Source organism: Thunnus albacares, chromosome 2 (genome assembly GCF_914725855.1).
Source record: "Thunnus albacares chromosome 2, fThuAlb1.1, whole genome shotgun sequence".
Lineage (NCBI taxonomy): Eukaryota > Metazoa > Chordata > Actinopteri > Scombriformes > Scombridae > Thunnus > Thunnus albacares.
The window spans coordinates 1,316,388-1,338,574 of NC_058107.1; the positions used below are offsets into that span (position 1 = coordinate 1,316,388).

Here is a 22,187-nt window from a genome sequence, read left to right on the forward strand (position 1 = left end):
GCCTTGGTATATATGCTTTTTGGGTTAATTTTTCATGCCAGTTAGTTGTGTTTGTGTGCTGAATTAGTAAGTCATCAAGCAAGAAAATCTTATCATAGACAGAATTTTTCAGTCTTGTCCAGGTCTGCTTTGCCCACACACCTGATTAGCAGAAATATTCTGGGCTTTTTCTCCAGATTAGAGTTCGGGGTTCACAGTCTTGGGCTGGGGTGATTATGGTAGGCGAAGTGTCAGACTGGAGCTGCTTGGCTGTCTTTCTGCACTGATAAGTAGACAGATTCTGTGGGAGTTTTTGAAATATGAAACGTGATGAGCTTTGTGTATACACTGTAGCCTGTACTATGTATGTTACACATGCTTTCATAATAATAATGAGGTTTCCTTATATTGTGACTAAAAGGAAGAATTGCTTTTTTCCTCTTTGATTGAATATTGACGTGGAATTGATTTTGTTTCCCCAGAGAGCAGGAGATATTCTGTATTATTCTCAGGTCAATACTCATCTTGATGGGATTGGAAATGAAAGTCAAATGATCCTCTCCCCGTTTACTGTGCTCTGCTTTTGTTAATCTTCAGTGTGGTCCCTGTGCAATCTGTACTTCCTTTATTGTAATGAGCTACACAGTTCCACAGTTCGCTAAATCTCAAGCAAAATCCTCGCTGCTGGTGCCGTCTGTCATTAGGAGGTGCAAAAAGTAGAATGGATTTAATCATTTTATGGTTACTGGCAAACCAAACAAGCGTGATTGTCTGACATTTGATAATAACTTTTCCTCTGTTTCTAATGAGATCATATTCCACTTGTGAGGGATTACACGTCTATTGCAGAGAGTGATTTTACGTAACAAGGACCTCTCAGTCAAAACAAACCATGTTCATTCAAAGATGGCGCAGACTAGAGTGCTTCTCCAAAAAAAAGATCTTGTTTCAGCAAGTTCCCCAAAACGATATGTTTACATTCAACTTACAGAAGTTATTATCATACATTATCATGTAAGTAGGAGGTGGCGGTAGATGGATGGGTCAACAAAACATCAGAGAGTGAACACTGGGCTTACATTTGGCAGCTGGCCTGAAACACAACTACAAATGAAAAATGTTGCTCCTTAACTGCTTGATGTGTAAATAAGATAGTGTTTGCTAACAAATAACTTAAACATATATATATTCAATGTTACGTTCACAACTGCAGGTTTAACAAAGTACTTATGAGTATTTTAACCCAAACCACTAATCTAACCGAGTGTTTTTATGTGCCTAATTCTAACCAAACCTTAACCATACTGTTGTCGCATCATAAAACCGATTTATTTTTCAACAGCAATTTGTAACAGTTTGTGGAAAGCACAGAATAAAAGACAAAAGCATATTTTGCTGTTGAATTTGGAGGACCTGGACAGGAAGATATGAAAAATGAAAACAAAACAAAAGTAACTTAAAACCAAACTTTTGATTTATGTTCCAGGAGTACATAAGCCTCATTCAAAATCATACTGACACTTAATGTAATAATGTACATTGCAAAAAGTGTAACCGACTTACCACATTCATGCTTCCCAGAGGATGAACCCTTTGCACTTTGGACATTCCTCCAGCACCACCCTCTGGCAAAATGTCAACTGTGCACAAAAGATATAGGAAGGTAATTAAGTTGCTGAGCACGATCATGGTCTCTAACCCCTCAGATCATGACCCACTCACACTCTCATATTGTGTGGTGGAATGAGTAGCAAGCAGGGTTTTCAACTTTTACCAATAGTCTTATATTTCATTGGGCTAGAGCTTAAAAATCGCATTCTGATTTAAACTATTATTATGCACTGACAGTGTGCTGCTTGCCACGTGCCTGATTAACCTCCAGTGTCTCATGACTACCAGTTCATGTCAACAGCTTTAAGAAAAGTTCTGTCTTTAATGTGCTGTGTCACCTGGAAATGTATTTATTAGGCAACACCGATGAATGTCACAGCATCGTCTTGCTTGATAATAAACTGCAAGATTACTTCACACCTCCTCACATCCAGCACACACCCAAATAACGAACATGCGTATTCATCTTCTTCTCCCGTCTTTGCCCACCCCGCACCTGTCCAGGCCGTGCAGGAGACAGGCGGCTGGCTTCCTTTTATGGTCTCAGTTTCCTTCCTGGAAGCTTCAGTTGGATGAGGAGAGGAGAGCAGAGCGCAGCGCAGCAGCGTACTCACTGTATCCTCCAGGAGTGCCGCTGCGCTCCACGCTGAGCCCACAGACCTCTGAACATTCAGCCTTTATATCCAAAGATATTATAATGATAAATATGAATTTATTATAGCGTGACTCGTTGGATACGGATGAGTTTCATTTCTCCGATTAGTGTTTTTCTTTCTTGTTTCTTTCCCTCGCCGATCAGTCAGTGGAATGGTCTGCGTTTTCTCTCCTGGGTCGTCTCCACTTCAGCATGGGAACTGCGGTGTCCAAAAGGAAGAATCTGAGGAGTGATGCGATATCGTCTGTGGCAGCAAAAGTTCGGTGAGTGTGTCCCGGGGGAGGGAGGGGGTTCTGTTGCCGGGGTCTCTGCGCTCTGAAGCCGCACGGAGAGACCCGGCGGAACGCAGATGAGATGCGCCTGTCGGGTTCAAACTACCACAAGGAGATACTTTAAGAGGTTCACACCTTTAGACAAATTACAGCTGGGTGCCAACTTTCAAGAGAAGATTCCACTTACCTTCTATTTGACAGTAAAATAATACATTCTGCAGTCATAACTGCTCCTCTGGTGCTTTTACATTGTTCGTGACTCCATCATCTTTAGGTTCTCTATAGAGAGTGCAGGTAGCTCCTTTTAAAGTTTTACTTTGGCTTATAGCTTGTTAGAGGATATGTCAGTAGATACTTTTAAGTAAACTATGAATAAAAATCACGAATCTTCCCTGATTCGAAAACATATCTTCCTCACATTGCAGACCCCTTTTTTCACATTTCAACAAAGTTTATTGTGATTTATATGTACACAGTGTGGGATAATATCATGTACTTACTTACATGTATTAACTTAACAGGTCAAGTCAATTTCATTTATATGGCCCAAAATCATAAATCACACATTTGCCTCAAAGGGCTTTACAATCTATACAACAAAGACTCCCTCTATTAATGGGCCCTTAACTCAGATCAGGAAAAACCTCTTTGAGGAGGAGAAAAGGGAAGAAATCTCTATTTGTTTTAGACTCATAATTTAAAAAAAAAAAAAAAGGCTATTATTTTCTCAGCACAATGACCTGAAGACAGTGATAACACATTTGAAATACTCTGCACAGTACTCTACACAATCAAGTCAAGACTTATGTTGTTTGTCCTTTGGTTTGCATGCTCTAGAGCCTGGATGTGTGCATTTATTTTATTTTACTGACATGGTCATCTATAAATGTCTAACGTCCAACTGGACTCACTGGACTTGTGACTAATTCTAATCACACTTTAAATGTGTGAGTCACGCCATTAAAGGTCTTTGTGTCAGATCCGTGTGTTCTTGGTCTGAATAAGGCTGTGGGATGACTAATGTTGTATGGTAGAAGATGCGGTCTGTCGCCCACTTACTGACCTCAGGAGCCAGTCTCTTAAAGCCGGCATGCAGTCAGATGAAGCTCTGCTGCTCCTAGTCATGTGTGCATACACCTACTTTCCTTCTGAAATGCATGATCCTGCTGGTCTGCAGTAACACACATGCACATAAACAAACAACCCATGACCTCTCCATCTTCACAGCCACCGCCACACTCCCTGATGCACACGTTTTCCTGTTCTATTTGTCTTCCTTGTGCTGTTTATCTGTTTGTCGCTTCCCTCTCCACTTGGCTCGCTTTTTTTACACCTCACACTTAACTCTTCCATAAATCACTTTCCAATCACAGCCAGCATCCCGGACACACATGTGCACCATGGCCAAGGCGAATGTGCTCGCACATACTTTCAGCCATATCTGCGATCGTGAGATGCACTCTAGTTGACAAGGAGTTTAATGGCTCTTAGCGAACAATAGTGCTTCCCCCGAATCCCAGACGCTTCTCAGTCTGAGCCGAGCCAGGATTAGCGGTGCCTCGATGAATTAGTGGGGGTGAAGCTGTGTCACTTCTCTCTGACAAATCCAATCCCATGTCTTTGTCTTTCAGTGAGTTTGAGTAGCAATACAGTGGAGAGATTATGCTGGAAATCAGCGTGTTTAATCCCCCGGCGCTCTGCTTTTGACCCTATACTTAACACATCTGTCCCTTCAAGTGTCACTTCATTCACTATTTCACTTGAAAATGATGAATAGATCTCTTCCTAAGTAACTGGAAACATACAGTAGATTTAGGTTGACTATGGGTGCTTTGGTCAGGTTTTGGGGGGGTTGGGGTTAATGCCAGTATTTTTAATAATGTCATCAGCAAGTAATGTTCTCAGGTGACCAATTTCAAATTTTTGTTGGCTAGGATTATGATTAATCACCGATTGATAGTCAGAATGTGTCTGAAACAGAAAAGATGGTTTAAAGGTTCATATAAAGTGCCGTTGAACCACATCTGAGGGCAAAAGTGTTCATGGCTGCTTTGAACAGTGAGTGGGGTGAGATAGTCTTTCTTGGAAGGCATTCACTGTGTTGCAATCATATGTGTACATGAAAAGTAATGGAAGTAGTGTGTAAGATGAGAAAATTAAAACCCTGCTAATTGTCTCACATCTGCTTACCTGGCCAACCGCTGCGGAAAGTTGCTGTGATTGTTGGTTTTGGAAAGTTATAGAAATTGTCAGACACAGCCCTATCCAGACATTTAAAAGGTGCTGTGGGGGGGGGGGGGGGGCTGTAGATTTCACAAACTCTACCAAGCATCAAACCTGTGAGCTAACTGGTGAACCGGCGATGTGACAATGCTCAAACAGTTTGGGCTCCTGATGTAAACGGCGCAGATCGTTTGCCCTGCTTGAGATCCTTGTCGCTAGAGGTCATTAACTCCAGCAGATTGGAGATGCGGTATGAGGCGTTTACCTGTTAGCCTCCTGCTAGCAGACTTCACTCTGTCAAGGAGCTGAACTGATACAATGTGCACTGTAGCACAGTACTAACGATCTCTCTGTAAAGGCAGATTGTGGAGACATTTTAATCGTTCACAATCTTATATTGTCATATTGCCCTCCCCTAATATCTACTTTTCAAAGTGTAATTTCCATGAAAGCTGAAATAAAAATTCAGACCTAAAATCAACATACACACTGCTTTTTAACATTATTTGCCCAGATGAAAACTTGTTAGTGTGGTGACTGGAAAATAATTTGTCCCCATAAGAAGTCACGGGTCAGATTTGTCAGAGGGGACGCTCTCTGTCCAGAGAAATCTGGGCTTAAGCCTTGTTAGATTGTTCTCCTCTCTCATCCCTTTGTTGTTCTTTGGTAATCACACACCATGAGCATGCTGTGAAGAGTTTACTGATGACACCTTGCAGGGTTTCTGGGTAATCACCAAGGTAGTTAGGTTCAGAATTTTCAAATATACCTCGGGTTGTTGACAGCATGAGGTGTTGTGTTTAGAAAGGAGCTCATCTGGAATCAGCCATGAATCAGGCAAAATGTTGTCATTAACCTGAAATGAATTAAACATGAAATTAAGTATTCTGAGCACATTCAGGCCATCCAGCTATTTCCCATCCTGTATTTGTTTTGGCTGCATGTGTGGCATCTTGTTGGCAGAGCTGGGTTCATCAGGAGAATGAGGGGAAACATCTTATGTGCATAGAAATGGGATGAGATAGATTGCCAAAATGAATGTGCATTTGAAACTCGGCTGATTTGAAATAGATTGTCTCTTTTGAATTTTGAGTCATTCTAATGCTAATGTATGTACAGTCTTGACTGGCTCTATTTTAATACAAGAAAGAAGAAAGAAGGAAAAGGTCGATGAAAGTCTTGTATGCTTGCAGAGTCTCTGTCTTTTACTGTGCACTTAATCATGTGTTTAACGTCTCTTCAAGGGAATTTGGGGGAAGATGCACTGTGCCTGAAACACTTATAGGCCTTTTCCATACACATGTGCCGGCTTGACTCAGTTTGACTTGGTCATCAGCCCGGCATGGCAGGGACTCGCCTGAAGGTGTGTCTTTAACTGATGACGCTTATCTTGAATAAAAAAGCAGCAGGTTTTTTGTGGCTGTGACTAGTGGTCAAAGTCACGGCTATAAAACAGTGGATAAACACATTTAATTTCCTATAAGTTCTTCATAATAAAAGCCTTCCATTAGTTTATCAGTGAAAGCTTTTAATATGAATCAGCAACAGTGGCAGGAAATGTTTTCATCGGCAGTAACTTAACACGGCTCTGATATGGCTGAAAGCGATCAGGACTCTGAAAGTTCAAACTAAACTTAAAACCTCTTAGGCTTTTAAAAATGTTTTTCTCTCTGGTCTCCAGCTCAGACATGAATTTAGTCTTGCAACACGTGCTTGTTTGAGGAGGAGAAGGGAATCATCACAAGCTTGCTGCGGTCGGGGAGACTTTACTGCAGGCCGCTTGGAGGCGGTTCAGGCACACTTTGGCCCGAGTCCGGAGATGGTCCATCTCAGGCACAACTTGGCACAATTTGGCACGACTTGGCATGTTTAAACTGGTAATGGAAATGCAAATAAACGCGGCATGGTTTGACTTGGCGCAGCCAAAAGTGCCAGTGGAAAAAACCTATAAGGGATGGCTCAACTGCCTCCCTATCCTGTTTATTTGTAGAGCAGCACACAAAAACCAGGCCGTCAGCTTTCATCAACCACCGGATGGGAAAGATCACCAGCACTTTGGAGTGAACATCGCCTTTAATATTTCAAGAATGTTTGAGTCACTTCTGAAAGGAATTGCACAGCACAACAGTTTTCAGACCTTAATAGTCTCCACTTTGGTAAAAATGTGATTTCATGGCCTCCTTCTCACAAGACTGTGTGACTGGCAGCAACCCGGTCTTCATCACTGCACAGATTAGCTGCAGCCACGGTCCAGTGTTGCTATTAGCTATAAAACATCTGGGTCCCCTCTCTAAAATATAGACCTGTCAGAATCACTGGTGCAAAACCATATGAAGTTTGAATTCTCTTCATGACTTTTAAAGGGACACTGCTGATAGATGATATTCAGTATCCTTAATTATGTATCGGCATATAGGCTTCATTATTTTAACACAGTAAAGAGAGGTCAAAGGTCTCATTCTGAACCCATGAATGCAGCAGGCATGGTTAAGTTGAATAAGTGAGGAGGCCAAACCAGCCCAGTATCCCTAGGAATTATGTGCGTCTTGGATGATTCTATATCTAATGATTTATGTCCAGTGCCAACCTTTAGTCCAAATGCAGGAAGTAGTGCGTTCTTCATGTAGATTAACAGAAAGTAAAGAGGAATCCACATTAGGAACGCTTTTGAATGTTTTTTTTACATCTTTCACTCACTAAAATGTAACAATCACATTATAATGGTAAAGTATTTACATCAGCAGCCATTTGAAACACAAATCTCCTGCTGTCTATATGTTGTGAACTATATCTATAATAACTGATCAATGAGCTTGTGTGCAGGGGAAATTACATAGAAACCATAAATAAAAAGAATGCAGTTTTTCCTGTATATTTCCCATGAAGCCTACTTGAAGAATTTTCAGTAAAACAGTTGACTTGGTGAAGACAAGCTGTCAGGTGTCCTCTTCGGTCAGGAGCTTTGCTGCTGACAGGACAGCTGATTCAGAGGGTAGTGATGCTGGAGTCAGTGTGGTTGGAACAGTTAGATGTATCACTGGCACTTCTGCATCGCTGTGTGAATTCCCAGTAAGGGTGTGGAAGTGATGGACAGGTGTGTAGGATGTCACTAGAGTTTGCATCCCATCACACATTTACTCATATTTTTCAGTTTTAATTTTAAAAACATGGCAGTGAAAATTTAACAGGTTTTGCAGAATCGATTAGTCAATCAACAGTAAATTAATCGGCAACCATTGCCAAATATGTGATTATTTCAGGTTTCCTTGTCTAACATTAAAGAAAATTGAATCTCTTTGGGTTTTGGGCCATTAAACAGCCAAAACAAGACATTGTGATTGTGGCAGTTTTATTGACCAAATGAATTAACAAAAAAAGTTATCAGAAGATGAATTGATAATGAAAATCATCTTTAGTCACAGCCCTGTAATCGACCATTATCAACATTCTTATCTGGCAATAAAAGTGGGCCAAATATTCAATATCAGTAAATAGACTCAGGTATTGAATTTTTCCACAGGATTTATGTTTTTGTCAAGGAGAACAGACCCCTATGGCATACTAAAAGTCCCCACTGAAAGAAGACTAACAAAGCTGTTTTATTAGCTATTTTGGTGTGCTGAAACCTAAGGCAACTAGGTTACATTTCAGACTAATGATTAAAATCCTGCTGGTCAAACATTTGATAACAAATAATATGAAAAGCTGGACATTTTACAGAAGAACATCAGAGATGGTGGGCAGTAGTTTGCTCTGGGTCACTAAATCATCTGTGACCTCAGCTGACCTTCAGTATTGACCAGAATGAATTGCAAAAACAATGAAGTTCCTCGACTGTCCCCTTGAGCTGATGGGACCTGGCCTGTAATTGACGTAGTGATTATAGGCACATTTTCACAAGAAATTAGTATTCTGGTCAGTAGAGTAGAGGTCAAACAGAAATGTTCAGTGAGCTGGTGATGCAGTTTCTTTCAGTTTCCTTCAACACTAAGAATTTGAAAATGCCCATAGTGCATGTGTGTGTGTGTGTGTGTGTGTGTGTGTGTGTGTGTGTGTGTGTGTGTGTGTGTGTGTGTGTGTGTGTGTGTGTGTGTGTGTGTGTGTGTGTTCTGTTTAGGGGTTTTGGGATCATCTTGAAACTCTAGTTGGTGACGAGGCTGGGAAGAATGGGATGGAAAGAGAGTTTCAAAAGCCACAAAACTCATAACCTGTCCAACCTCCAGAGAAATATATTATGGTCATTTAGTACTAAATGGCAATAAACCTCTTGCCTAGTTCCCCTTTAATAAAACCCAATATCAGCCCAATATGATAGTAGACCAATAGAGGACTCTCTCCCTCTCTCAACCTGAGGCTGCTCCTCCATCCTCGCTTCCCTTTAGATGAGATACTTTACTTTTTTTTTTTTTACTTTTTTCCCCCTCCAGCAGTCATAGATGAACCCACTTGCAGCCTCTTGGGAGATATGGGTAATTGCCTGACTCATGGCCTTTGTTGTCAGTGGAGTGTAGCGGAGCAAGTGTCTCTTAATGAAGTCATCAGCCTTTTACTAGCCAGCCCTCCCAGTGTGTGCTGAGCAGTGAGATAGGCAGTGATATTGTTGGACAGTGATACAGAGAGATAACAAAAGGGACACAAGTCAGACTAGTGCTGTATAAATCTACAGTATGTCTTTTCCCTTCCTTTTATTTAACCAGTTAATTAAACAACCAACCAAATTTTTTATTTTTGCGTCATTCATATAAGCTAGATTCAGAATGCATAGTGGAAGAGGCCATGGCACTGAAAGAAGTTGAAGTGTTATTCTAAGTGTACGTGCTGAGGAAAGTATCAGTTAATTTGAAATCGTCAAAGTGTAACAAAGTTAAACTGAAAGCAGATAAACTTGGTTAAACAATGAACGCAGCGGAAGTGTCACTTGAAGAGGAAGTGATGAAAGCAGTCAGTGTGTACTGTAAATAGTTAAAGTGTCAGATATAAGTTAGCAGCAAAAGCAGTTAAGATGTCAGTTGTCGTTCCTTCTTTTTCAGGCTTTTGAGACGAGATTAACAAACCTAAACGTATCAACCACCATCCCAGTGTTTGATCATCTGGTCACCTGAGTATTTTAGGGTTTTGTTGAGCCATTTCATGGAAGATGGACACTTTTGAGTCACCATAGTATGTATAATACAAATGAAAATGAGACTTTCTTTCCAACTCTCCCTAATCACACAGCTCAAACTATGGGATCAAATCTACGGTATGAACCCCCATAAAAAAATCATAACTGTATTCTGTATAGAGTCTTCATACATTACACTTTCTGTTATATTTCCTCTCTTCTCCTGCTGCTGTACACCGTTTTACTGATCTCTCCTTTCCTCTTTACAGTTTCTTTTGTTCATCCAGTTCATTGGGCAACATCAGTTGTCTTTAATAACAGATAACTATCTCGTCCTGTTAATGATAGAAGCAGGGAGAGCAGTAAGATGGCCGTCAGTCTCCTCATTGATCTGACTAATTATGATCGGTATCACTGATCACCTCCCAGCGAGCGGATGGAACACGGAGAGCACAGTGGGGTCAAAACTTAAACAAACCTCCTCTGTCAGCTGGAGCTGCACACACAGCCTCACTTTTAAGAAAAGTAGCTGCTGTGTCAGTAACTACAATATATGGTTTTGATGATAGATTTGGACTGATACTGTCTATTGAATATCAGTGCATCAGTGTCATCTACTCCTGGTATGAGTGATGCCTCTGCCTGGCTGTAGCTACAGAGAAGAAACCCTACAGTCAAATTCAGTATACTTTGCACATTTTGGTTACATATTGAACTTCTGAATAATGTTTTTGAAGTAATGCTTCCTTTAAAGGCAGCAGTGTGCCTCAGAGGTTGAACACAGAGCTGTTCCAGGGTGAGAGGCCCTGATCCAACCACAAAGTACATCACACATACAGTAGCAAGGTTAAGTTGCAACAAAAAGGGCACAATTTAATGCAAATGTAGTTTGAGATGCTATATACAAGATAACAAAACACCAAACACCACTACACACACCTTATGCAACATGATGCATGCCTGTAGCATGATCATGCCAACCCTATCACCAGTCAGAAGACTGATTCGCACAACTGACAGAATTGTCTCAGGTCATCACTTGCTGAAATTAAAGCCGAACTAATCAATACGGTTATATCAAGAAGGCGTCAAATGACCAGTTATGCATAATAGGGTTTACAGAAGTGAAATTGATTATTCATGTGCTGTACGCAGGATTTGTGAGGCCACTAGTTTTGTGACCTATCACACCATTTGCACAACCCTTGCAATGGCTCTGCCTGAAAACAGGGATAGATCACTGAAAGACCTGATTATCTATCTTTCACCCTTTCATTTGAACGTTTTCTGGCCTTAAAATGTCAAATTAAAAGGGGAAATAAGAACCTGATGGGTGGCTACGTAGCTCCTCAGTTAGACGTGTTGCTCTGCCTTCGGATTAGCGAATGAACATCCCCATGGTCTTAACGGCATCGCACATTTAATCATCTTAACTTGGCATTGTGTGAGTGAGGATCTTGCCCCACCAAATCCAATACTCTTTCATGTTATGACTCCCTGATGAGGCCACAGCAAGAAGACAGAGATGTTGATCTTCCCTCCTGCATTCCTTCTGTTCTTCCTTCCTTTCCTTCTTTCCTTTCTTCACCACACGGATGTCCAATCAGTGCACCCAACCCCCAAACAAACTCTGGCTCGATGAATATGGCTGAATATCAGAGTAAGCCAAAACACAGTAAAATGTTTCCTCATCCACTGAAAATCCTCTGCATTCATATTTTGGGATGCCATTTTTGCTGTTGGAAACATAGCTAGTTTGCAATACAAGCAAAGAGGACAATGTGACAGGTATCTAGAGCATGCCCCCTGGCTACCCAGAGGCGGATACTAGAAATCCAAGCTGAAACATCCTGTAGCCCCCAACTGCGTCCCTATACACATCAAATGACGCCCCAGAAACACAGAGAACATCAGCAACAACTACAGGCATTTTTCACACTATATCACTTATTCGGATAGCCAGAGATAAGGTTGAAAATTGGCAAAATGGTCCTTTAAGTCACAAGAGAGTCTTCACTGCAAGACCACAGGGACATCCTGTACAGATCCTGAGTGATGCACAACCATTTTTATACTCGTGTTCCAATGGTCAGAAGTGCACACAAAGATATACACTTGAGGCAACAATGTTTCCATGCACTTAAGAAAGCCCATACACACTTACACTCCAACACACACACACACACAAAAGCAAAACCACTCGGATCAGCACAGGACCTTTCCTCCTCTTTGTCATGCTACTAAGGCTCGTCTGTTTGCTCCTCCCGCACTGTGGCTTTCACTACTGTGCCATTAGACGTGAATGTGTCCCTAGGCATCTATACGCTTCACTATACATATGTGCCTCATATATGCAGTCATCCCACTCCCTCACACATAGAGAGGAGGAAGGAGAAGCCTCACATATGACCAGCTCATAAGACCGTAATATCATCCAGTCCAGTGGTTCATCTGTCACCTCTTTGTCCTCCCTCCTCTCGTTATTTAATACTCTTTCTTTACTTATCATGCCTCCCCTCTTCATCCCACTTCCCACTCCCTCCTTACTTTCTATTTTGGTCTTATAAACACATCTCTCTCTTGTCACCATGTTTCTTCTTCTCCCCCCTCCCCCTCCTCATGTCACATGGCTGAAAACATGCAGTAGGGAAAAAAAAAAACTCCAAAAGCGCAGTGTAAAGCTGCCGGCGCAGCGGCTGCATGGGGCCACAGTAAGACGAAGCACAGCCGGACGGTGCTCAGCGGAGTCCGACTCTGATGTATAATTAATGTGTTAAAACTCTGCAACATAGACGTGTTACATGTTTTCTGTTTCAGAGTCCTCTGGAGTAAAAAATAAATGAATACGTTTAAAAAACGGAGGTGACTGCCGTGATAAACATTATCAGATAACTGCTTTTGCCCCGAGGAGCACGTCAAGCCTTCGCTGTGGCTGTGAAGAAACTCCTCGAGAGCCGCAGGGAGAATGAATATGTTTTTGTGTGTATTACTCTGCTCTTACCCTTGTGAGGACTGAATGTCATCACATACTAGATACTGTAGATGTGAAATTCTTATTAACATATCAAACTACATTTCAATTAGGTGCTCCAGTTCCAGGCCCTGGTATAGACCTTTTTTACAGAAGACATTTTGACCCCTCAGTACAGGAAAAGGAGGTGCTATTAATAACATTAATGATGGCTGAATCCAATTTTTTTTTTTTTTCAAATTCATGACTCTGGCATAGTGCATGAAGGTTCACCAGTATAGCTTCCATGGACACTTACATGGGACCGAGCCATTGCTAATGTTATTAGTTCCACCTGTGCTTTTACTGCTACGACAATTGAAAATGTCTGCTATGAAAAAGGGTTATTGTGCTTGCCGGCTCACTGGCACGACTTACCGGGACACTAAAATAGAGTGGAGAAATGATCGACTGTAAAAACTTGTACCTGTGCTATTTATGCTATAACAAGTCAAAATGTGTGGGCTGTGAAAAAGACCTACAGCGATCCTTAAATCTCCAATTTTCCACCCAGTTCACAGCTGAAGCTGAATAACCAGATTGTGAACAGTTCAATTTGGGGAAATCTGGGGATTTGAGTGCTTTGAGTGAGATAATAAAGGGCAAGTTTAAGGTCCTCATGTGAATAGTAATACAAGTGTTCAACTGTTTAAAACCTGCATTCATTAATTGATTGTAACAAGCTGCAAAGACAAAATGATGCCTGAACAAAGTGGGTATGGCGATCATATTAGCAATATGCTTTTTTAACACATCCAACAGACATGTAGCAACATTAGCATTTATTTGGATTTGTGTTTCTGTCCACTTTGTGAATGTAAGACTGATATTCAGTTTCCTTTTAGCTGTTTTGACTTTGTCCATCTGCTGTTGGGTGACTAAGAAACTACGTTTTTTGATCTTATTTGTGAACGGAAACGGTATAGTTGCAGAGCAGAGTATAAAAATATTGATTAGAGCAACTTTAAAGTGAGTTTAGGATCTAAGAACTGTTTTAGGGCGCTGTTTTTAAAATTTATATTTTATCATTTCACGCATACAGTGTTTCTAGGACTTTATGTTTGGGAGGAAAGGGAGGAAAAAGTGCTCTCACACATGCAGCCTTTACTGTTGGTTGAACAGGACGATGTTATTAAGGAGTCAAATGTTAATAAGGAGCTGTTGGTGATGTTGATCTATTATAGGGATGGGTATCGTTAGGATTTTATTGATACTGATATTAGTACTGATACTGCTTATCGATACCGATACTTATTGATACTCTTATTGATACTATTCTCCATAATTTGGTGCAAAAAATAAAGACATGACATGAAAAGACGTGAAAAGATTCAACAGTTATTTATGTATGAATATAATAGTTAAATTAGAAGATAGGGAGAGAGAAAATACAGTCTTATTATCATAACAATTAAGGCTGTAGTCAACCAAAGATGGGTGAAGAAAAGCGACGTTCACATAAGTTAGCCCTCCAAGCTAAAAAATAACGGACGTAGCCACTGCGACATCAACCACTGGTTTGTGGACTCCCGTTTTGACTTTTTGACCATCACCATCTTGGATTCTTGGAGACAGAAGTGATGAGAAGTGACCATATCTGGACGACAGGGTGAAGGTGACCCTAAAGCTAGCTGCTAGTTTGGTTAGCACGGTGCATTTACAGTCTATTGTTAACTGTGATAATGCTAATGCTAATTTTTGTTAGTGAAAAGCAGGCTTAAAACCATCAAAACAAATTGTACTTACCAGAAAAACTGAACATCTGACTCCTTAGAGGGTCTTTTAGTACAACCAAACACTGAACAAGACTCTTTTAGGCGACCACAATATTAAAATTAACTGAAAACACACTGAAATAGAGATGGCTAAGGTAAATTAATCTGGAGTCATGCCATGGGTTTGTCACTGTGATAGCGACTTGTCAGTCACAACGTAACCATGCCCTAAAGCATGCCCTGCTTTATCATCACATTTAAATTAAATGGGATCATAATTTACAAAATGAACATCATGCTGTATTGAAAAAGACTTTAAGCTAGCGATTGAGACCATAAACTCATTAGGAAACTGTTTACTGAGGTAATAAATCAAGTGAGAAGTAGCGTCATTTTCTCATAGACTTCCATACAATCGGACTTCTTTTTGCAGCCAGTGGAGTCGCCCCCTGCTGGTCATTAGAGAGAACGCAGGTGTAAGGCACTTCTGCATTGGTTCACTTTTCAGACCCAGAACTATCCGGTGGGCTATGTCATTAAACAAAAGCCAGAGACTATATCATATTAAGTTAGCGTAAATTCACCACTTCTAAGCAGAAGGCAGAAGATGAAATTATCTCGGAGCATGACGGGCAAGGCCTCTCTTCCTCTGGGAAGCTCTATTGCTCCCGCCTTCGTCTCAGACTCACCCTGGTCGGCGGCTCAGCCTGCCGCTGGCTGTGCAGCATTATGGCGGGTGGCAACCAACGTTAAGGTGCTTTACTGCCACCTACGCCAGATATGTTAGAGTGAATTAACGTTGCATACATACCAATAGCAGCACAGCTTGTCCAGGAGCTTATCAGTATTTCGGTACTGCCCAGTCAGGGACCGGTACCAATTCAGTACCGGTTCTCGATACCCATCCCCAATCTATTTTGAGCTTAAGATGCAGTAACAGTGTTAAAGTTTCCTTGTCAGAATGCTGTGTTTCTTTTGATAAATAATCAACAACACCACAAAATAAAAGGGTTTGTTGGTATGCGGACACAGAATATGACATCTTATAGCCCACCAGGCCATGGGAAAATACCGGCATATAATGCATTATGTTATTTTGTACATTTTTGACATATTATTACTGCATATCAACACCGGAAAATATCCTTTTTCATAGTTTGGTAATGGTTTCAACAACTCAGCCCTACTTTACATAGTATAACATGAGAATGAAGTGGATTATTTTGGCAGCAGCACAGTGAAATTGCATTCTAGACAAGATTTTTTCCATAAATTCTGCCTCTATGAGTCCAGTCCGTGTTTGCTTTCGACACTGCAGCGCTTTGTCCTCTGCAAACCGCTGCATGTCTTTACACTGCTTTACTCTCAGCATAGCATATGGGATTTTTCATAGGAAGGAGTGCACAAAGTCAAGCAGATAGATCAGAGATGATTGCATTTTCTTCCTCGTGTCCTCCCTCCTCCTCCTCCTCTCCCATCATCCGGACTGGGAGGGGAATTTTCACGGGTGGCACTGCTAGTGCACGTGCTGCCTCATATTTAATTACTTAGAGTGTCGTAGCAGGAAGGCATATAGGCTACAGCAACAACACAGCAATTCCATTTCAACGCAGCCCCCCTGAGATTCAGCCGTGTGTGCATGTAGCAAGCGTATTGTGCATGTATGTACGTGTGTGTGTGTGTGTGTGTGTGTGTAGCCTATTTATTTTTCTGCATGCTGCTCCACATGCAGTCTCTGAGTGAGGATGTGGGAGTCTGTCTGTGTGTCTGTGCGTGCAGATGGCAGGAATGCCAGGTCGGAGTGAGTGGGAAGAGAGTGATTACAGGCTTTACTGTTTCTCTATGTGTCTGTGTGTATGTGTGTGTGTGTGTGTGTGTGTATGTGTGTGTGTGTGTGTGTGTGTGTGGCCTATATCTTTTAGATGACGTGTATTTTAAGTATGTGGGTGTTTCAACAGGAGGAATGTGTATCTGAGTATAAAACAAACTATTTCACACTGTAGTACAGCTGCTGATTTTTCTTACTGTATCTTGTGCCAGTTGCTGAACAATGAAGAGTCTGTTTCAGCTACTTGTAGCAGAATATTATTATTCAAGAATAAATTAAAGTCAAACTGAAATTAGAAATATAAACTACAGTAGAGTGATACTGCAGCTATTTTTCAAAAGAGGATAAAACCATTGTAGCTGTTGGCATGTCATAGCCCTGTATTGACAACAAAAAGGATGTGCTCCAGCTATGTTAGTTTATCTTTTAGCTTTATGTCTACACCGGAAGTGGAAATATAACATGTTGTTTTGGTTGACATCGGCTGCTTGAAACCACCTTGTGGCTACAGTTTTACTAAATGACATTGAGTGTAAAAAGTCACCATAGCTGGAAGATCATGAGAGACTTTTTTCTACAGCAGTTTGACAAACACTGATAATATGCGGCTGCACTGATTAGATCATTCTCACACCATGCTGGGATCATCTCCTCATGGTCTTGGTCTAATGGTCTTAGGGAATTGTCAGAATGTGTTGGTATTTGTGTTTTTATTATGTGTATATAACAATATGATATCATAGAGAGGCCATTCCAAATATGTGCTAATACAACATAGAGTCACATGAATCACAGTCAAAATTATACTATTAATACAATATATATTATATTACATAGTTAGGTGAAAATTTGCATTTTAATTCCTATTTTTAAGCTAAGAATACAAATAATGCTAATAATAACCTGCATCATCATACTGATGAGTTAAAGGATAAGGCTGGCAATTTTCCATATTTTTCTTATTGTCAACAAATCTCATATTTGGCCAAACCAACAATGAATTGATCCATTAACAAGTATTTTGTATGTGTCCAAAGTCTGATATATCACATTCCTCTGTGCCAAAGACTTCTGTTGTCGTGTTCAGTCTTCAGAAAGTAGATCCGTGTAAGGCAGACATGTTTACGGTGCTTTGCTAGCTTGTTGTGCTACATATCACAACTTCTTGACATTGCCCCACATGGTTAATTTCTCAAAGACGTTAAGTTAATGAAAAAAAAAAAGAAATAAAGGGGCAGGCTGCATAAGGTCAACAGACGACAAATGTAACAAGACAGTTTTTTCTCACCCCCTTTTCCAGCAAGCACACATAGCGTTGGTTATGTACCGTTAGGCATATCATATGTCCGTCTCTTTAGAACATTCTTGTTAAATTTGTATTTCCTCAGGGAAGCTAGCCAAGATCAGATGTAGTAATCCTGTAACCTCAGTACTCCCTAAGTTACTCTGCTATTCAAATTATGACACAGTTCTGTTCTATGATGTGCAGAGTCACAAAGGCCAACTCATGCTTTCCTCATTCCACGTACCGACCGTCACTGTCGTCTGATCCAAGAAGTCACACCTCATGGAGAACAATCCTATTGCAGGATGTTATCACTGCAGAAATAAAACTGTACTACTAAAAAGTACAAAAATCAAAACAAACACCAACAATATATACTGATTTGATTTCACTTTGCATGGGATATGTTATATAACCATAGTCTTGAATACCCCAACCTGTTTAAAAACCTAGTGTACAATAGGTCCTAGAGATATGGCTATATATGCGTGTGATACAGTGTAAAGGTTACAATAGTGCTGATAGGCCCATTATGTGCTGAAGCAGATGTTTTTTAAATAGAGTGAGGTCTGAAGGCCTTGCAGCTTCAGAAGCACAGAGCTTGAATGATTGTTAATGAGCTAATCACAGTTATTCATGGCTGTTCCCCCTTTCAGAGTTTGTACGTTCACCTGCTGTTGCCTTTATTATGCAATACTCATGGATGGCTTCAGCATTGTACAGTTACAAATGTCATGTAGCAGTGCAGAGGACAGCGCGTGGCATTTTGTTTCTACCAATGCAATGCATAAAGCACTCATTGTTTTGTATGATGCTTTGGATATAAAATCCATTAAATATCTTGTGTTTTAATTCAGAAAGCATCACTTTTGTTTCAGAAATGCGTTGATACCTGTCTAAAGAGAATTACATGTAAGAGAGGACGTTGTGTTTTAGTGACAGTCTGCAGCATAGATACTCTGCACACTGCCAGTTCTCCACTGTTCCTACCAATATGCGTGCTTTCATAACATGTGTATGTGCCTACATTTCTTTCCTGGATTTCTGGCTGGCACATGCAATGTCACAGTCCCCTATGGGGCCTATCAACCATGCAGGGGAGACAAGCTGTAGCTTCCAAGCTGTTTCCCAGTCCTCCAGTCACTGTAAAAGAACAGGCTGTTATCCTTGTGAGAGACGGCTGTTACAGGGTATGGATTCAGGACACTAGCAATAAAATAGCCTCTTACAGACTTCTGTGGCAGTGTAATCTACTTGACTGGTAGCATGCCACGGACAGTCTTCACATGAAGAGGCCTCAAAGATAAAAAGCTCAGACAAGATGTTTATATTGAAAGAATCCCATGAAAAACCTTGATTCTGAGTCACTTCTGTGTTTATTTGACAATAGCAGTTGTGCAGTTGTCTCAGGGTTAACTGCTGTACTTGTTGTATCTCCACAGAGCAGCCAGAGCATTCGGAGAATACCTGTCCAATACTAATCCAGAAAACCGTAACGGAGCAGGTAGGTGACACATGCACACTCTGGAAATAAAATGATTGTCTACTGACTAACAATGAACATTAGCAAGGAACACCAAAACCAGGAGTCTAACATAGTATCTAAAAACAGGCTAACCTCACATCTGGAAGAATGGAAATGGAAATCTTTATAGTGCTGACCTTTGAGGGAACGAAAAAAAGAAAATTGTAATACATTAGCATGCATTAGCTGTCCACTTTTATATAATCATGTAGGAATATAAGCGGCTCCACATGAGAAGTTTACAGTTCTGAGACAGAGGTCATTTGTACAAATGTGTATCTTGAATAAACTGTCTAAACTTGTTTCTTTAGTGACTAATCTAGCTAGCTAACTGACATTTAGCATCCACTTAGCTTGGAGAACTGTTGTGACTGACTAGCGCTAGCATGTTCTCAGCTGTTAGCTCACCAAGCAGCCCTGTGAGTAGTCACTGTGTTATCATTCTAACACCACTTATCTTACGAGAAATGTGAGGACAAACATGGCTGTGACCAGGTTTTACCCATAAAAAAACATCCAAAAACCCCCCGCAATGAACCAAAATAAAATGTCACAGAAATATTTCTAAAAGTAGAAAGTTTTGGAAAGTACAAAATCTGAAATGATCTTTGTCAGGTGAATTGAACAGAGGACAAATTTAGTTCAGAACTAAATTTGATCATTCAGAATGATACCTGTAATATATATATTATATACAGTATGTGTCCTGTCCTGTACTTGTTTATCCACAGCCCAGATAGCATGAAAAAACCCACCGATTCCCATGAGCTAACACTTATTATCAAGCCTGCAGCATTGCAGCTGCTTAGCCTATTCAGTGAGAAGGAACATCCATCCTCCGTGACCCCGCAGGACGACAGAGCTTTTGTTTCTGCCAAAGCCCTGTATGTACCGTACCAGCTTATCCATTTCCAAATCTTTCATCATTCCTCTCCTTGCTCTTTTTTATCACTCGGCCACCTCTCTGCTTTTCCTTCTCATCCTCCTGAAAGCTCGTTGGCTTGCAAATGTTTACCATTCTGCTGCCAAAGCTACGAATCCCAAAGAGCAACAAACAACAAACAATCCTCTTTTCCTCCTGTCTCTCTGTCCATTTGTTCATGTATATTTTATATTTTAGGCATTTATCTGGTGCCCATTTACAAAAGGTGTATAAATGACAAACAACATGATTTATCTGTCACTTTCTTTGTTTTCTTGCTATTCTTCTCCATCTTCTCTCCTTTTCTTTCTCTCTATCACCAGATCATCTATTGTCTGACACCTTCCCCGGCCAGGACTGTGACTCTCCAGACGTCAGCCGCTTGCATAACAACAACCTGCCACCACAGAGCCGCTGTTTGCCCATAGCTAAGCCCAACCATTCCACCCAGTCCAACCCCAGTGCTAACCTACAATCCCAACCTCAGGCTAACACCCTCCAGACTCAAGCACCTTTAGGCCCCTCTAAACGTCGACTCTCTGTGGAGCGCAGTCTCTCCACAGAGAACCCACCGGGTGCCAGAGGCCCAGAGGGGGGTGCGGCAGTGAAGCCGGCGAGAGTGTACACGATCACCCAGGAGGGAGGGATGACCCTCGGGGGGCGCAGCAGTGAGGAGAGCCTGGAGCTGGAGGTGCTTAAAGGCTCCAGGGAGCAGCCTCTGTCCCAGGGTCCGGACCACAACCCATCATGCACCAGCCAACCGTCTGCTGCAGCCGCTCGTGGTAGCAGCCATCACCGTAGCAGCCATCACCGCAGCAACCATCACCATGCCCACCAGCATCACGGAGGCTCGCTGTCATCATCTCAGCCACTGCAGAGCTCAGGGAGCGCCAACAACATCCGGGACTGGGGGATGAGGAGAGGGGGGTCACGGGACGACTGCACCCCGGACTGCGTGGCCTGCATTCGTGCTCCGTGTCAAAGCCAGCGCTCCCTGGACCTGGATACCTCACCGCGGGATGGGGGGAAGCACCGCAAGAAACTGGAGAGGATGTACAGCGAGGATAGAGCGTCTACTGATGACAGGGGTATAGAATGATTGATGGGAAGATGGGTGGGGACTTAAATTGATATGGAAGATGGAAAGGAATTATAGAACAGCTATGTGGTTTTGTGTGGTTCACTACATCTTAAACATACTGTATATGGAGTATTTCACTTCACACTCTTTTGTCAACATGCATTCACAAGCCTCCTCCGCTAATTGTAAGGCCCGTGTGTGAATGTTCCGCTCTGCTGATACCACGCCTGTCTTTTCTTTCCTTGTGTTTGCAGAGGACAATCCTAATAGCTGGTTCCCCAAAGAGAATATGTTCAGCTTTCAGACAGCCACCACCACCATGCAGGCGTGAGTATGGCACGGAAATCCGCCTTCACTCCCACTCTGTCATCTCTGTCTTACTGAACCACCACCGTGTTTTGGCAGGATACGGCCCAGCCTTTTCCTTCCAAGACTTCCAGCTCAAAATGTAGCGTTCTACTACGAAATCTTAATGAGCATTCACACATTTCTCACTTGTTGGTCTCACTAAAATATGAAGCCAGTACGAGCTTGTTCCAAATAAAGTAAGGCCGGTCGTAGTTATCCACTTTTGTTATTCAACCTTTAGCTTCCTCCCTGACTGTATGGAAGTCAGGGGATGCCAATATTGAAATCAAATGGTTTAATCGAGTTGAAATTTGATTTTATATTCATAATTTTGTGTTTGAAAAATGCATTATTTCTGAGGAACTGCAACTCAATCATAACACTGCCTCAATGATAATGACATTTAATGTTAAGATGGACTTTATTGTTGTTTATTGTTTTATTCTCAAAGCTGGTTGCACATCAGTTTCTCACATTTCTTTTTATTATGGCAGTGTTATGCCTTGGAGTACACTAATCTTTTGCTGACCACATTGTACTGCATATTTTTAATTAAATATGAAGTTCATTATTATTATTATTGTTATTTAAATGAAAATTGGATTATGAAATTTAAGTTTGGTCACAAA

The 22,187-nt window shown here is 41.3% G+C and overlaps 1 protein-coding gene across 4 annotated transcripts in view; it reads left to right on the forward strand.

Moving 5' to 3' along the window:
- Positions 1 to 2,094: 2,094 nt before the first annotated feature.
- LOC122989350 (NMDA receptor synaptonuclear signaling and neuronal migration factor-like) overlaps positions 2,095 to 22,187 on the forward strand; it is a 48,767-nt gene continuing 28,674 nt past the window's right edge. For all 4 annotated transcript variants that reach the window (XM_044362163.1, XM_044362181.1, XM_044362171.1 and 1 more), the window contains exons 1-4: positions 2,095 to 2,508; positions 19,125 to 19,186; positions 20,453 to 21,217; positions 21,465 to 21,537. In XM_044362163.1, the coding sequence (XP_044218098.1) occupies positions 2,438 to 2,508; positions 19,125 to 19,186; positions 20,453 to 21,217; positions 21,465 to 21,537 (971 nt within the window). In that variant the 5' untranslated portion in view covers positions 2,095 to 2,437. The remainder of the gene's footprint in view (positions 2,509 to 19,124; positions 19,187 to 20,452; positions 21,218 to 21,464; positions 21,538 to 22,187) is intronic.